General features: G+C 62.2%; 1 protein-coding gene across 1 annotated transcript in view; it reads left to right on the plus strand.

Annotated features, from left to right (window-relative positions):
* The first annotated feature begins 3,327 nt into the window (after positions 1 to 3,327).
* TMPRSS4 (transmembrane serine protease 4) overlaps positions 3,328 to 16,807 on the plus strand; it is a 36,386-nt gene continuing 22,906 nt past the window's right edge. Inside the window, exon 1 of the mRNA XM_079787768.1 lies at positions 3,328 to 3,635. Within this exon, the coding sequence (XP_079643894.1) occupies positions 3,633 to 3,635 (3 nt within the window). The 5' untranslated portion in view covers positions 3,328 to 3,632. The remainder of the gene's footprint in view (positions 3,636 to 16,807) is intronic.

Consider the following 16,807-nt stretch of genomic DNA (forward strand, 5'->3'; position numbering starts at 1 on the left):
CACGGGGGATACTGCGGGCACACGGGGGATACTGCGGGCACACGGGGATACTGCGGGCACACGGGGGATACTGCGGGCACACGGGGGATACTGCGGGCACACGGGGATACTGCGGGCACACGGGGATACTGTGGGCACATGGGGGATACTGCGGGCACACGGGGGATACTGCAGGCACACGGGGATACTGCGGGCACACGGGGGATACTGCGGGCACACGGGGATACTGCGGGCACACGGGGATACTGCGGGCACATGGGGGATACTGCCAGCACACGGAGATACTGAGGGCACACGGGGATAGTGCGGGCACACGGGGGATACTGAGGGCACAAGAAGGATAATGCGGGCACACGGGGATACTGCGGGCACACGGGGGATACTGCGGGCACACGGGGATACTGCAGGCACACGGGGGATACTGCAGGCACACGGGGATACTGCGGGCACACGGGGGATACTGCGGGCACACGGAGGATACTGCGGGCACATGGGGGATACTGCCAGCACACGGAGATACTGAGGGCACACGGGGATAGTGCGGGCACACGGGGGATACTGAGGGCACAAGAAGGATAATGCGGGCACACGGGGATACTGCGGGCACACGGGGGATACTGCGGGCACACAGAGATACTGCGGGCACACGGGGGATACTGAGGGCACACGGGGGATACTGCGGGCACACGGGGGATACTGAGGGCACACGGGGATACTGCGGGCACACAGAGATACTGCGGGCACACGGGGGATACTGAGGGCACACGGGGATACTGCGGGCACATGGGGATACTTCGGGCACACGGGGAATACTGAGGGCACACGGGGATACTGCGGGCACACAGAGATACTGCGGGCACACGGGGGATACTGAGGGCACACGGGGATACTGCGGGCACACAGAGATACTGCGGGCACACGGGGGATACTGCGGGCACACAGGGGATACTGCGGGCACACGGGGATACTGCGGGCACACGGGGGATACTGCGGGCACACGGGGGATACTGAGGGCACACGGGGGATACTGCGGGCACACGGGGATACTGCGGGCACACGGGGGATACTGCGGGCACACGGGGGATACTGCGGGCACACAGAGATACTGCGGGCACACGGGGATACTGCGGGCACACAGAGATACTGCGGGCACACGGGGGATACTGAGGGCACACGGGGATACTGCGGGCACATGGGGATACTTCGGGCACACGGGGAATACTGAGGGCACACGGGGATACTGCGGGCACACAGAGATACTGCGGGCACACGGGGGATACTGAGGGCACACGGGGATACTGCGGGCACACAGAGATACTGCGGGCACACGGGGAATACTGAGGGCACACGGGGATACTGCGGGCACACGGGGGATACTGCGGGCACACAGGGGATACTGCGGGCACACGGGGATACTGCGGGCACACGGGGGATACTGCGGGCACACGGGGGATACTGAGGGCACACGGGGGATACTGCGGGCACACGGGGATACTGCGGGCACACGGGGGATACTGCGGGCACACGGGGGATACTGCGGGCACACAGAGATACTGCGGGCACACGGGGATACTGCGGGCACACGGGGGATACTGAGGGCACACGGGGGATACTGCGGGCACACGGGGGATACTGAGGGCACACGGGGATACTGCGGGCACACGGGGGACACTGCGGGCACACAGAGGATACTGCGGGCACACGGGGGATACTGCGGGCACACGGGGATACTGCGGGCACACGGGGATACTGCGGGCACACGGGGGACACTGCGGGCACACAGAGGATACTGCGGGCACACGGGGGATACTGCGGGCACACAGAGGATACTGGGGGCACACGGGGGATACTGCGGGCACACGGGGGATACTGCGGGCACACGGGGGATACTGCGGGCACACGGGGGATACTGCGGGCACACGGGGATACTGCGGGCACACGGGGGATACTGCGGGCACACAGAGGATACTGCGGGCACACGGGCGATACTGCGGGCACACGGGGATACTGCGGGCACACAGAGGACACTGCGGGCACACGGGGGATACTGCGGGCACACGGGGGACACTGCGGGCACACAGAGGACACTGCGGGCACACGGGGGATACTGCGGGCACACGGGGATACTGCGGGCACACGGGGGATACTGCGGGCACACGGGGGATACTGAGGGCACACGGGGGATACTGCGGGCACACGGGGGATACTGCGGGCACACGGGGGATACTGCGGGCACACGGGGGATACTGCGGGCACACGGGGATACTGCGGGCACATGGGGGATACTGCCAGCACACGGAGATACTGAGGGCACACGGGGATAGTGCGGGCACACAGAGATACTGCGGGCACACGGGGGATACTGCGGGCACACGGGGATACTGCGGGCACACGGGGATACTGCGGGCACACGGGGGATACTGCGGGCTCACGGGGGATACTGCGGGCACACGGGGATACTGCGGGCACACGGGGGACACTGAGGGCACACGGGGATACTGCGGGCACACGGGGGATACTGCGGGCACACAGAGGATACTGCGGGCACACGGGGGATACTGCGGGCACACGGGGGTACTGCGGGCACACGGGGGATACTGCGGGCACACGGGGGATACTGCGGGCACACGGGGGACACTGCGGGCACACAGAGGATACTGCGGGCACACGGGGGATACTGCGGGCACACGGGGATACTGCGGGCACACGGGGGATACTGCGGGCACACGGGGGATACTGCGGGCACACGGGGGATACTGCGGGCACACGGGGATACTGCGGGCACATGGGGGATACTGCCGGCACACGGAGATACTGAGGGCACACGGGGATAGTGCGGGCACACAGAGATACTGCGGGCACACGGGGGATACTGCGGGCACACGGGGATACTGCGGGCACACGGGGATACTGCGGGCACACGGGGGATACTGAGGGCACACGGGGGATACTGCGGGCACACGGGCGATACTGCGGGCACACGGGGATACTGCGGGCACACGGGGGATACTGCGGGCACGTGACAGGAGAGCCCTGTGCAGAAAGCTTCGCACCAGGCCGTGTTTCTATCCGAAGAGAGGGCAGCAATCCGTCCCACGGAGCAATAACCGGTGTCGTCCTGTCCCCAAACTCCTCCCACTTACCCCAGCCCCGAACAGCAGCACCACAGGACTGAGAACTCACAGCCGTCTCCGGCAGCCACGCTGTGGGTCTGTGGAAGCCATTTGGGCGGGAAGGCTTTGCGACACGGAGGTGTGTCACCTGCTCTGAGGCCAAGGCCGTGAGCGGCTGCAGGTGCAGTTCCTGCCCCTCAGATGGGTGTCAGGTTACAGACGTACCATCATTCCAGTTCAGCAACTCCACCTGAAGGGCTGTCTCATCGCCCCAGTCCCCACCTCACTCCTGGCAGGGACAGCAGCGCCGGGAGGGGGCAGCTCGCTGAGCGAAGGGATGCCGGGCACCTAGGCCTCCTCCTGCCAAAGCTTCCGGGGGGTGGGGCAGGGGGCTCTGACTGCTGACCAGCCGGGGTCCCAGCCAGCCGGCCCTCAGCCGGCCCTCAGCCGGCCCTGCTCCTCACTCCGGTTGCTGACCTCAGCTCCAGGCCAAACAGAAAGCAAGATCTCAGAGCCAGCATGGTGAGTGTGGAGGCCCTGCTCTGAAGATGCGGGGGGGGGGGGGGGGGGGGGGGGCGGGCTACGCTCCCTGTAAAGAGCCCTTCAGGCAGCCTAAGAGGTCATCAGCTGAGAATTTCCTAACACTCTCCAGGTTAAAGTGGTCACACCTGGGCCCGGCTGGCGTGGCTCAGTGGTTGAGAGTTGACCTATGAACCAGGAGGTCACTGTTCAGTTCCCGGTCAGGGCTCAAACCCCAGTGTGGGGTGTGCAGGAGGCAGCGGATCCATGATTCTCTCTCATCGTCGGTGTTTCTCTCTTTCTTGCCCTCCCTCTCTGGAATCAATTTAAATACATATTTTTAAGAAATGAGGCCACACTGCATTGCTCCTCACCTCTCAGCACCCACCTCCCTGTCTCCTCCCTCCCAGCAGCCCTTGCACCTGCACCGAGGAAGCTGAGACTGGGCGGCCAAGGCGGCCTTTCTGACCACCCCCTCCTGAGCCCCGCCTGCTCCTTGCTGGGGTCTCCTGGCCGCCTGGCGGAGGCTGGAGCGCTCTGAGAGCCAGGGGCTGTTCTGACGCCTCACTGGCCTTCGCCACCTCCCCGGAGAGATGGCTCCTTTCCTTTTAAAGAAAGCAGTGGGGCTGCCTCCGAGCCCCGAGCTTCTGTGGCAGCTGCTCTTCCTCTCCTCCGGCCTGTCCTCTCTCCGTCCCCCATACGGGAGCTTCTCCACTGCTTGAAGCAGAGAGAACAGACCCCAGACGGCAGACACAGGGGGAGTAAATGCGGGTCTGAGGGGCTCAGAAAACCTGCCTTCTCCAATCGCGGCCAAGATGCTGCAGGTGCCCAACAACCGGCATGGCAGTGAGCGGTGAGCGGGCAGGGCAGGGCCAGGCAGGGCAGGGGAAGCTCCTGTCCAGCGGGAGAGGTGACAGACGGGCCCTCAGAGCACTCCCACTCGGCCCAGCCCTCGCCCTGGGGCTCCTCTGGAAAGTCTGGCCACGCTGCGCCCAGCGCTGGGGTGGCGGAGGGTCAGGGAGGGGAGGGCCTGGCCCGGCCACTCAATCCAGCCCTGCCCAGCCAGCCCCCAGCCTGTGCGCAGAGCAGCCGGGGTCCCTCGGGCTCTGGGGGGGGGGGGGGGGTGTAGAGGGAGCAGCGCCAGCGCCGACCTGAGCTGCCCCAGGGAACTGGGGGAGCCTGGGGGGGCGGCGGGAGGGGTAGTTTCTAGGCCAATAACAAGAGCACTAGCTGTGAGTCAAAATGTGCATGGCAGCTCCCTGTACCGTTGAGACTGGACTCTTTGGGGACTCGTGCCCTCTCTCTGTGAAAGGGAGGTACTGTCCGCGCCACCCAGGCACACGCGGGTTCATGGAGACGGTGGGCGTCATGGAGACGGTGGGCGTCATGGAGACGGTGGGCGTCATGGAGACGGTGGGCGGCTAAGGACGCATGTGAGCAGCTCTGTAAACCCTGAGGCCTGTGCAAATGAGGGGTTCGCTCCAGGAAGTGAATGGCAGGTCCGTGGCCTGGCCAGCCTGACCGCCATTCAGGGAAGGGGCTGGGCTTTGCCAGACAAGGGCGGGAGGGCGGGCAGGCTCGCTATGGTGGAGGCCTGGGCCCCGAAGGCCAGGCAGCAGCGTGGCCAGGATCGGACTGAGGCAGGAGCCTCTGGCCCCGAGCAAGCATAAAACCACCTGCGCCTAAGTACCTGTCGTTCTCCTCTAATGAGGCCAGGCCCGCGTAGCTCCCAGCGCCGGGAAAGGCGGGACAGCTCATGCCCAGGCCCAGCCCTCCCTCCCCGACGCCCTCCCACACCCACAGCCCCGCCCAGGACTGAGTGGGTCCCGAGAGTCCTGTGTGGCTGCTGTTGCCTAACAGTGTTCTCCCTTGAGCCTCTCACCTGGGTGTGCCCAGCGGGAACCGGGGTGGGGGAGGCTGGCAGCGGGCGGAGCACAGTCCCGGTCCCCGAAGGGAATCATGTCCCTCGATACCCCCGCTGCAGCTGAGCCCTGCAGGGACTCGGCAGCTCCCAGGGGCGCACCCGTGAGCCCCCAGAGCAGAGTGCTGCGTGCCGCGGCCACTCCCACCCTCTGGCTGCGCTGCAGGGAGCAGGCCCTCCGTCCCTGCCTTGCCAGCTGCTACAGGCCCAGGGCTTGGGAAGGACATTCACAACCAGAATCATCCAGAGACACGCACGACTCAGACCTCGGGGTCCTCGGTGCACAGGTGAAGGCCACTCGGCAAAGGAGGCGGGGCCGGGACTCCGAGCTCTGGGACCCCAACACCACGGGCCCTGCCTTCCATTCGCCCTCCTCTTCCAAGATGTGTCACGATGAGTCCTGAACTTGAACTAGAACTTGAAAGAGACACTAAAAACCAGGGGCCGCACTCCCCCACCTGGAAGCTGACGGGTTTATGATGAAGTGGGCACGGGGCGGAGCCTGCGCCGGTGGCACAGCCTAGCGGAGGGAAGGCAGTGCCCTGGCCGCCAAGAGATGGCACCCCTCGCTCATCTGCAAAGGTCACCAACGGGGAGACACTCACGGACAAAGAGCCACGATTACCTGGACCATCGAGAAGACAGGTGAAGTCTCCCATCCAGGATGCTAGGGAACAGAACACCACCAGCTCCTTCAGGTAAAGCAGGGGTTTGAAGAGGGAAATTGTAAGTAAATCAGGCCTGAGGCCAGTCCCCTGTGGGAGGCTGCGCCTCAGCTCGGGCTGCCAGCAGGGCCTCCAAGTCGCAGGCCCCACGGAAAGGCCCGGGAGGCCAAATCTACTTCTGCCTCAGACCCCTTTGCCCACAGACGTTTAAGTAGAACCAACATGTGGAGAACAGAGAAAACACCAGAGCTGCAGTGTTCACAAGCACCTAGATCCCTCCATCCCACCGCTCTCTCCCTCTGCAGCAGCCTCTGGGGGACCCACCCCACCCCATCCCGCCCCCGGCGCATGGAGCCCTTATCTGGCCTTGCCTTTGTCTGGAACTCTCCTTCGCCATCCAGCTTCTACCCACACACCTCCTGTTGCTTAAAATAATCTTCCCATCCGGCCAGCATGGCTCAGTGGTTGGATGAGTGTTGACCTATGAACCAGGAGGTCACAGTTCGATTGCTGGTCGGGGCACAGGCCCGGGTTGCAGGTTGTAGGGGGAGTGCAGGTGGCAGCCAATCAGTGATTCTCTCTCATCATTGATGTTGCTCTCCCTCTCCCTTCCTCTCTGAAATCAATAAAAATATTTTTAAAGTAATAATAATAATCCTCCCTGTGCCAAGGGGGAGCAGACCTCTGTCCCTCCCTCACTGCTCCCAGCATCCTCAGGGCCTCCTCCTGGAGCCGGCCCTCCCCATTGTAAAGGGCCACACCTGAGCGAACGCAGGTCTTCGCTCTCTGGACTGCATCCTCCGCCCTTTGTTCACGAAGAGGTCACATGACATCACTTCAGGTGCCCTGGCCACCGGGGTCACTCTCCCAGGACCTCCGGTCCATGGCTTCCCTCCGGAGGTCAGGCCTTTGGCCCGTGGACCATAACCACAGCCTCCACCCACTCAGCTCCATCACACCCAGGCGAGGCCCAGGCTCCTCCCATCCGCACTCAATGAGTTTTAGTACCTACCATGTCAAGCACTTGCTAGGCTCTGTATTAATAGTGTCATTAATTATTAATAGAATAATAGACTTTGCCACTTTTGTTCACTGCTGTATATTCAGCCCCCAGAACAGTGCCTGGCTGAAAGAACAAAGTATTTTATTATTATTATTATTATTATTATTATTATTTTAATCCTCACCCGAGGGTTTTTTTTAATTGATTTTTTTAGAGAGAGAGGGAGAGACAGAGAGAGAAACATCCATCGGTTGCCTCCTGTATGCACCCAACCAGGGTATGTATCCTGACGGGGAATCAAACTGCAACCTTTTGGTATATGGGACGACGTGCCAACCACTGAGCCACCGGGCCAGGACTCGCACCACCATTGTTTATCTTTGTTGTGGTCACCAGCGTGTCTTGTGTTCTGACTGCGCGCCCGCCCGGCAGTGTGCTGGGCTGTCTGTGAGCGCACTGGTGTGGCCTGGGCTCCACCCACTTTCAGTAAAACCCCGCCTCCCCGGCGAAGGACAGCCCCGCAGGAGCCAGGAAAGTGGTTCCGAGCTGCAGGCAGGCCATGCGACTGCCCAGTGGGAGAGCAGGGAGGCCCCAGGCCCACCTGCCCGAAATGCTGCTGCGGGGTCCACGCTGGGCTCCAAGGGGAGACGGGCCATGCAGACTGCGGAACCACACCAGGTCCCCGACAGCCAAGGCCGGTGGAGCACAGAGGCCTTGTTGTCAATACACCAGAATGGCCAAAGGCCGCGCTGGGCATGTGCCTAAACAGATGTCCATGACTCTGAGCCTGGGAATCCTAACCAGGCCAAGATACCATGAGCGGGTGCAAGGACACACGGCACACTGTGCCCTTCAGTAACCCAAATGATCGATGTCACTGTGGGCACGAAGCCTTCTTTGTCTAAATGGTGTAAAAGTAGTTACTGACCACTAGTCGGCTGGAGTCGGCTGGAGTGAGAAGCCTGCTGGAGAGAGCAGCTGGGAGGAGTGAGGAGAAGCCTGCTGGAGAGAGCAGCTGGGAGGAGTGAGAAGAAGCCTGCTGGAGAGAGCAGCTGGGAGGAGTGAGAAGAAGCCTGCTGGAGAGAGCAGCTGGGAGGGAGTGAGGAGAAGCCTGCTGGAGAGAGCAGCTGGGAGGGAGTGAGAAGAAGCCTGCTGGAGAGAGCAGCTGGGAGGAGTGAGGAGAAGCCTGCTGGAGAGAGCAGCTGGGAGGAGTGAGGAGAAGCCTGCTGGAGAGAGCAGCTGGGAGGAGTGAGGAGAAGCCTGCTGGAGAGAGCAGCTGGGAGGAGTGAGGAGAAGCCTGCTGGAGAGAGCAGCTGGGAGGAGTGAGCAGAAGTCTGCTGGAGAGAGCAGCTAGGAGGGAGTGAGGAGAAGTCTGCTGGAGAGAGCAGCTGGGAGGAGTGAGAAGAAGCCTGCTGGAGAGAGCAGCTGGGAGGAGTGAGAAGAAGCCTGCTGGAGAGAGCAGCTGGGAGGGAGTGAGGAGAAGCCTGCTGGAGAGAGCAGCTGGGAGGGAGTGTGAGCAGCTGGGCAGGAGAGATGGGAGAAACTGCTGAGCTGGAGCTCAGGTGCCGCTACGACGTGAGGTGGTGAGTCTAGGAGGCAGCGTGCGGCTGCTCAGCTGAAGCTGTGGGTACCGGGACAGATGCTGCTTTATGGGGAAGAGGTATGCACACCAGCCGGTGTCCGCTGCCTGCCCGCATGGACTGGGCTGTGGGACTGTTCTGTCTGATGGCTATGTGGCCACTGGCTTCAGCAATAAGGACTCATCCTTACACACCCACAGCCTCATGGCTTCTCCATCTGAGACCCGGCATCCTAGGAGATCCAGCCCCAGGCAGAGGGGCTCGGACCCGACACCTGCTGTCCAGTGAGCAGAGGATAAGGAGGAACTTGGACCGAGTTCCCAACCGTCAGTACAGTGGGCAGCGTTCGAGAAGGACCAGCCCTGACGTGGTCAATGGGAGAATTTGGAAGAAAACACGGACTCAGAACAAGACAGAGCCGCTCGGAACACCAGCGCTCGCTCCGTGCTCTACACAGACCTTCACCCAAGATACAGCCGCCAAGCTCCCCCTCCCCCGTGGGTGCCCCGGGAGCAGCCAGAACAAGAAGAACGCACAGCGGCCCTGCACAGTCACCCCGCGCCCTGCACAGTCACCCCGTGCCCTGCACAGTCACCCCGCGGCCCCGACGCTGTGGGCTCTGCTCCCTGGCGCGGTCACCCCCACTCCCAGAGGCAGGCGCGGGCCAGGAGGGGTACGGATTCGCCCGAGGTGGCTCTGCAGGTACATGGAGTCGGTCTTTATAGCACCCAAGTCCCTCTTCCTCCCACCGCTCTCCGCCTCCTTAGCTCAGACCAGAGGACAGTCAGGACCAGGAGAGGGAGGGGGCTCTCAGAGGTGGTCCCCACGTGTGGGATTCCTTCGTGAACATCGACACCTCCACCTCGTGGACAGCAGCTCAGGTCAACGGCCACACGAGAGCCGCGAACTTTCGGGCCCTCGCCCTTCCTCAGCCCTCCCTTCCCCCAGGCTGCATCCCCGCGTCTCGGGCCTGGCTCCGGGCGCCTCTCTGAGCCCCCTCAGCCATGCCCAGGGGTTGTCCTTGGCTGCGCAAAAGTGGGGCGCCCTCCTTCCCCTCGGGCCCCCTGACCTGCCACCTGGGGACGGAAGGAAAGACCACCGCGTGGAGCAGAATTGTTGGGAGCTCAGAGAGAACAGGAGGCTGCCTCCGGCCGGAGGGCAGGACCTGGGAGGGCCGGGAGCCGGAGTGACGGCAGTGTCACCGGAGCCCAGGGCCCTCCTCCGGCCCCCTCGGCGACCCCCTCACGCCGCCCCTGCGCTGTCTGGACATGAGACTTAGTGGCAGAGTGCACAATGGCTGCGTGCCTCAGTTTCTCCTTTGTGAAGGAGGGGTGGCTACACCTTCCGCCTCTCCCCTGGCCTTTCCTGGAGGTAAGAGCAAGGCTGGCACACAGAGGCCGAGTCTGAGACGAGGGCAGCTGGGCAGCAGCTGGCAGTGGGGTAATAGCGGGTACCTGACCCCCGTCTGCCCCGGGCCTGCCCCGGAGCCATGATGTGCTGGGATGGGGGCCAAGGGACTCGGCCCAGATTGCCAACAGGTCGGCGCCGCTGTGTTCAGAACAAGGCAAACGGTGTCTAACACAGCGGCCAAGACCGAGGTTAGGCCTTCAGGACAAGGAGCCGCTGTCGGCGCCCGAGCACCAGGCAGAGCGAGCAAGACGGTCCTGAGTCCCGCGAGCGAGGGCTCGGTGCCCACCTGTGCGGGGCAAGGCGGAGGGCGGGTCTGTCTGAGACGGGACGCGGGCGATCGGACGCTGCTGGGCATCCCAGCCTGGCTCACCTCCGGAAGCCCTGCCCGCCCGCCTGTGCCCCTCGCCTTACCTGTCATGGCTGAGGCGCCCAGGAGAGAGGGTCTTGCTACCGCCTGGCAAAGGGATCCAATTGCTTTACCCAAGAGGCAGGGGCCGAGGACAGGGCCTCTAGCCGTGGGGCTAGGGTAGGATGCAGGGTCAGGGTCAGAGTGCAGTGTGAGGCCCCTCAGGACAGCCCCCCGAACACCTGAGCCCGAGGCGGCCAGGGGCCAAGCTCTGCTCTGAGCTGCCTGTGAGCAGCCTCTGCTGGCCCAGAACTTCCCCTATCCCCCCCCCACTCCCTCCCTCCCCGTCCCCTGGGACCCCCTGCTGTGTCCCCGCCTCAGCAACCTCAATGCCACCTGCCAGGGCCCAGAGGACCTGTTTATTCCATCACCTAGCAACGGCAGCATCCCTGGCTCTGGGGTCTCCCTGGGAGACCGTGGGAAGCCAAGGCATTAGCCCCATGGGAGCCTGAATCTACCTCAGAACCAGGGCCAGGCAGCCCCTTCTAGGTGTCCTGCGTTCTGCCTTCTCCTACACCCCGATCATCCCAGCTCCCCGCTGCCAACTGCATTCCAGAGCAAGGATGCAGAGCTGGCGTTACAGCGGGGGGGGTGAGAAGCACGGCCCGGCAGGCCGCTGGGCCAGCACAGCAGGCAGAGGAGCTGGCCTGGCCCTCGGCTCCTGTGGCCTCTGTGAGCCTCTTCTTCCTCTCCCCATGCCTCATGGGCCCATCGTCCCCCTCGTGGAGGACACCCCTCCACTGTGTGGTTCCGAACCCTTTATCTGCTTCACCAACTCCGAGAGAGAGTTCCCAACGACCCTGACCCTACGGGATCTTGAGGTTCAGAGAGGTTGAGGGCTGTGCCCAAGGCCACACAGCAAGTAGAAGACAAGGCAAGATAAAAAAAAAAAAAGCACACTCCCTAGGCTGGGTCTTTGTGGCTTCTCTGCAGCACACGTAATCCTCACCCCCCTTTTAAAGTAACCCCCCCCACCCCCAGCCCACCCCCAGCCCACCCCCAGCCCACCCCCAGCCCGGGTGTCTGGATCCAGCCTCTCTGAGCTGGAAGGTTGGGACAGCAAAGCCCACCGGAGTTTCTCTGGGATCTGAAACCCCGGAGGCGGAGGGTAACTGGTAACAAAAGGAAGGAGAAGCGGGTGAGCAAGGTGCACATCCAACAGAAGAGAGGAGAGAAGGCCGGTCTCAATAAAGACCCTGCTTCGTGCCACGCACTCACTTCCCCAGGCGCCACGGGAGGGCAGGCCTCTCGCCCTGTTCAAGGATGATGCCCCAGAGCCAGAACCCAGGCAAAGGTGGGGGTGCCCTCAGCTGAGGAAGGGCTGGAGACGCCGGTGGAATCTCCGCTTGTCGGTGGCACGCTAACTGCGTGCAACCAGACTGCATTGCAGGGCAGTAAAGAAGCTAAAGGCCAGCACCAGCCAGTGACACCCACGTGGGTCCTGAAAGGGTGGGAGATGCCAACAGCAGCCCACCGGGTCCAAGAGCCTGGCCCAGGAGCTGGAGCCGTCACTCCTGGCGCTGAGGCCACGGGAGCCGTGGTTCCCTCTCCGTGAGTCGGAGCTCGTCCCGCAGGGCTGTTCTGAGGACGGACTGCGCTGGCGTGGACGGAAGACACTGCACACCATGGAACGCCCCAGCTGCAGTGCGTGTTCTGTCCCGCATCTGGGTCTGGATGAATCTCCTGCCGCCACCACAACCAACCGAGGAGCAGGCAAGGTGACCCTCTGACTAACCGGCAGCGGCAGGTGTTTCCAGGCACCCTGACCCCTGCCCAGGTCCCCTCCCAGCCTCCCCCGCCCCCCCAGCTCCTCCCGCCCGGCCCTCCTGGGCTCTGGGATCTGAGCTTTCTTCCCAGACAAGCCCTCGTGGAGCCCTAGGTTGGGCGGGATCTGTGCGTCAGGCCCTGCGGCACTGAGTCAGCAGGGCACAGGCCTGCCCGGCCGGCAGCCCAGCACAGAGCAAAAGGCCAGGTGCCCATGGGCCGGGCTGGGCGAGGCCATAAGTGTGGCCAGGGGCTGGGCCAAGCTGGGGATAAACAGAGATGCCCCCAGCAGAGCAGGTGACGCCGTTGGCCTCTGGCGGGCTCTCAGTCCATCAACTCCAGGGCCAGACACGTCCCGTCCGCCTGTCTCCTCTGCGGAGGGTCCCCAGGGGCCCTCTCGGCTCTGCATCCTGTGATGAGGGCAGGGCCTCACCGCAGTGCAGCCGCCGGCCAGGTCCCTGCGCCCACATCGCTCAGCCCGTCCTCTCCTGCCCCAGCTCAGGACGGACTCTGGGCCGAGGTCCCCATCTCCGTCCTGCTCAGGAAAGCCACGGACACTGTGGACCCCCAACTGCATGCAGAGGCCTAACGAGCACCCACCTTTCCCTGCCCATCATCCCCAACACCCATGACCTTCAGCAACCCCTCTTCCCGGAAATGTAGCAGCCCCTCACCTCTGACCTCTGTGCCCGAGATGTTTGCCAGAGAGGCCAGCAGCAGCTGCCGAGGCGAAGCGGAGGCCAAGCCGGAGGTGGCTCCTCGGGCCCCTCCGCGAGGCCAGGCAGGTGCTTTGCGTTGTCGCTGACCCTCAGACGCACGGCGCCGAGGGGCTCAGAATCCTCGCTCTTCGCTGCTGGTCGGTGCAGGGCCTCGTGTCACTCACCAGCTGGTGTTTAAGAAGGTAACGAGCCTCCACAACCCGCCACCCAAGGCAAAAGCGAGGACTTAGCAATACCCACAGCTGATCGTGAGCTCCTCCTGCTGAGGCAGGTGGGCCGGGCTCTTTGGTTTAATGATCCGAAGGTCTTTTTAAAAAATACATGTTTTCACTGATTTTAGAGAGGAAGGGAGAGAGATATAGAAACATCACTGCTGAGAGAGAACATTGATCGGCTGCCTGTTGCACACCCCCCACTGGGGATCGAGCTCGCCACCCGGGCATGTGCCCCCACCGGAGTGGAACCATGACCTCCTGGTTCATAGGTCGACACTCAACCACTGAGCCATGCCGGCTGGGCAACTCGGCAGGTCTTAATTGCACATCTTTGACAGGCCGGGACCTTGCCGAAGTCAGCAGCATCCCCAACCCTTGGTCCCTGTCTCCTTGCTTCTTAATGGAAAAGGGCCTTGTCCTGTGTGATATTTGGGGACTTACTCTCTCCTCTGACACTGCTCTGCCAACACCATCTCTGTTATTTGGTGGCACCAGGCTCGATCTGTTTTGACTGCCGCTTAGTATTCCTTTGGTTGAATATGACGCAGTCAGTGTTCTCAAGGCTGGCCCGGGACTGAGTCCTAAAACTGAGATGTTCTCCTTATCCTGTCATTCCATACATATTTATTAAATGCCAGCTATGTGCTGGGGCTGTGGGGGGGCGCCGGGACGCAGTCATTACCCTGAGAACATGGTCCCTCTCTTTCTCACCTATGGTTTTTATTTAGTTTACTAGAGGCCCGGTTCATGAAAATTCATGCACTGAAGGGGGGTCCCTCAGCCCAGCCTGCCCCTCTCACAGTCCGGGAGCCCTCAGGGGCGGGAGGCGACCCGGTGATCAGAGGAAGGTGACGTCCCCATCACACCTCTGCTGCTGCCACTGCTGGCAGTGCAAGCCTCGGCTGGCCCTGGTTGCCTGTGCCTCGGGCCAGCCCTGGGCAGCTGGGGGGCTGAGGGCAGGTCCGGCCACACCGTGCGCCTGCTGCCCCACCCCAGCTGGGCTGAAAGGACTGGGGGACTCCAGCAGGGCTGAGGGGACTGGGCGCCGCCATCTTTGTGATGGTGTAACGGTCAATTTGCATATTCCCTCTTTATTCGATAGGATTAGTTCCTCTTTCTGTCTTGCTTTCAAAAGGGTGAGACCCTTGTCCGCACGGTCTCTGTTCATGCGGAGCACCTGAACCCTGAGTCACGAGCTGAGGCCCCTCCGGCCCAAGGTCCAGAAATGTGGAATGTGGGCGTCTCTGTTCCCTGTGTCTCAGCTTCCAGCACATTCCAGGCCCATCAAAGCCACTTGGTCAATATTTGTTAAACTAACCATAAACAAAAGGGACTTGCCCCACCCACTTCCATAAGGCGGCTGGCGGGTGCAGACTCAGCGGAGAGGAATGCATTGCCTGGGAAAGGGCTACTAAACGGGTGTCCATGACACCCCCTGCCCTCCCCTCCTGTCCTGCCTCTCACCTCTCAGCCAGTACCCTCTCACCTGCTCACTGAACCCCAAGAGCCTCCAATCCACACGCGAGGCCTATTGCCTTCATCTACCCTCGCTGAATCTTCCCACCCCGCCTCCGCCTCCCTCCTCTGCCCCCAGCCATGGGGGCCTCTTTAGCTTTCCTGCTGTATCTGTGTGGCCTGCTGCCTACCTGCCTGCCTGGCTGCTTCATGGCATTCAAGCCTCAGCCAGAGGCCCGCCCTAACCCCCGGGCCCCTCCCCTCGGCCTCCCACTCTAACTACCCATCCAGCCACTGTCTCCTTGCCGGCTTTACTCTCAGCACAGTGCCTGTCACTCTCTGGCCTTTTCTGCTGTCTCTGTGGTCCTCCTCCCTGATTCTCCCCTCCACCCCGCCCCTGCCTCGCCTGAGCGGAGGGCAGGACCCACCTGTCTTGTCTGGGCCCTTCTCCCATCCCGCTGCAGTTACTTCTCATTTGTCTTTGACCCATAGCTCCTAGACCAGTTCCTGATATAACAGAGACGCTCAGTAAGTGTTGGTTTGGTTTAATAATTATTTAGTGCTACATACTGGTTATCAGACAGTTAGGATCAATCCTATTCACCCTTAAATTTGACTCAGACAAAGGACTTTGGACTGTGCCATTTGTGTGTCGATCACCGTCATCATCATTGTCACCTGGCTCTGTAGCCACAGCAAGGCAGAGTGGCCCGGTTCACTCACATCTTTATTGGGGAAATTGACCCCGTCCAGGCCCTGGTGATGGTGGAGGAAGGTGTCAGGAAATGAACTACAGTGCAGAGGCCTGAGTTCAGCTCCATCCAGCAGGCACTTCTTGGGTCTTTGCTAAGAACAAGCCCAATGCAAAACCCTGAGGGCACAAAGGCAGTAAGAAACAGGAACCCCAGCCCTGGCTGGTGTGGCTCAGTGGATAGAGCATCACACTCGGACTGAGGGGTCCCGGGTTCGATTCTGGTCAAGGACACGCACCTCGGTTGCAGGTTCCCGGGCCCTGGTCAGGGTGCGTGCAGGAGGCAACCAATCGACGTGTCTCTCACATCAATGTTTCTCTGTCTCTCCCTCTCTCTTCCCCTCTCTCTAAAAATCAATGGGAAAATATCCTCGGGTGAGGATTAACAAAAGAGAGAGAGAGAGAAGCAGGCGCCAGTGGAGGGTGAGTGATAAAGTCCTGCACTAATGGGGCACAGGGTGGCAGGGCACAGGGTGGCAGGGCACAGGGCGGGGCCTCCGTGTCCAGCCAGCACTGCCCACCAGGCGTCTCAGCTCATCCTCGCTGCGGCGCTCGGAAGTCGGGGTTTTCCCCGCGTTACAGAGGGCAATGCGGACACTCAGGGCGGTGAAGCGCCTTCCCGAAGGCTCACAGTCCAAGGAGGCAGCGCCCGAGTGACAACGCACCTGCAGACTCGGGGCCTGGCTGTCTGCTATGACCCAGCCGCCCGGGGCCTGGTGTCAGCAGAGGGCGAGCCAGGCCTTCCCACCAGCAGACCACAGTGTTTAAAGAAGCTCCTTCGCCGGCCAGCGTGGCTCAGGGGTTAAGCATTGACCTATGAACCAGGAGGTCAGGGTTTGATTCCTGGTCAGGGCACATGCCCGGGTTGCGGACTCGATCCCCAGTGGGGGCGTGCAGGAGGCAGCCGATCCATGATTCTCTCTCATCATGGATGTTTCTGTCTCTCTCCCTCTCGCTTCCTCTCTGAATCAGTAAAAATATATTTAAAGAGAAAGAAAGCTCCTTCTCCCAATGACTATCTGCCGTGTTCGGCCATGGGAGCAGGCAGCACCCAGGGACTCCCACCTCTGATCGGGGGCACTCACCCAGGGGCGAGGAGACACACAGATGGGACGGGAACATTCCCTGCCAGCATTGTCTAGGGTCCGCGGTCTCTCCCCCCACCACTGGCGCAGTCAGACCTCAACTCAGCACCGGGCAGGCCCTGGCTGGAGGCCTCGCTGTCCCCAGCCTGTGTGGTCCCGGCCCTGGGCCCGACCTGGAAAGGGGGCAGAGACGAGGGAGGC

The sequence above is a fragment of the Cnephaeus nilssonii genome, assembly GCF_951640355.1.
Source record: "Cnephaeus nilssonii genome assembly, chromosome: 13".
Classification (NCBI taxonomy): Eukaryota; Metazoa; Chordata; class Mammalia; order Chiroptera; family Vespertilionidae; genus Cnephaeus; species Cnephaeus nilssonii.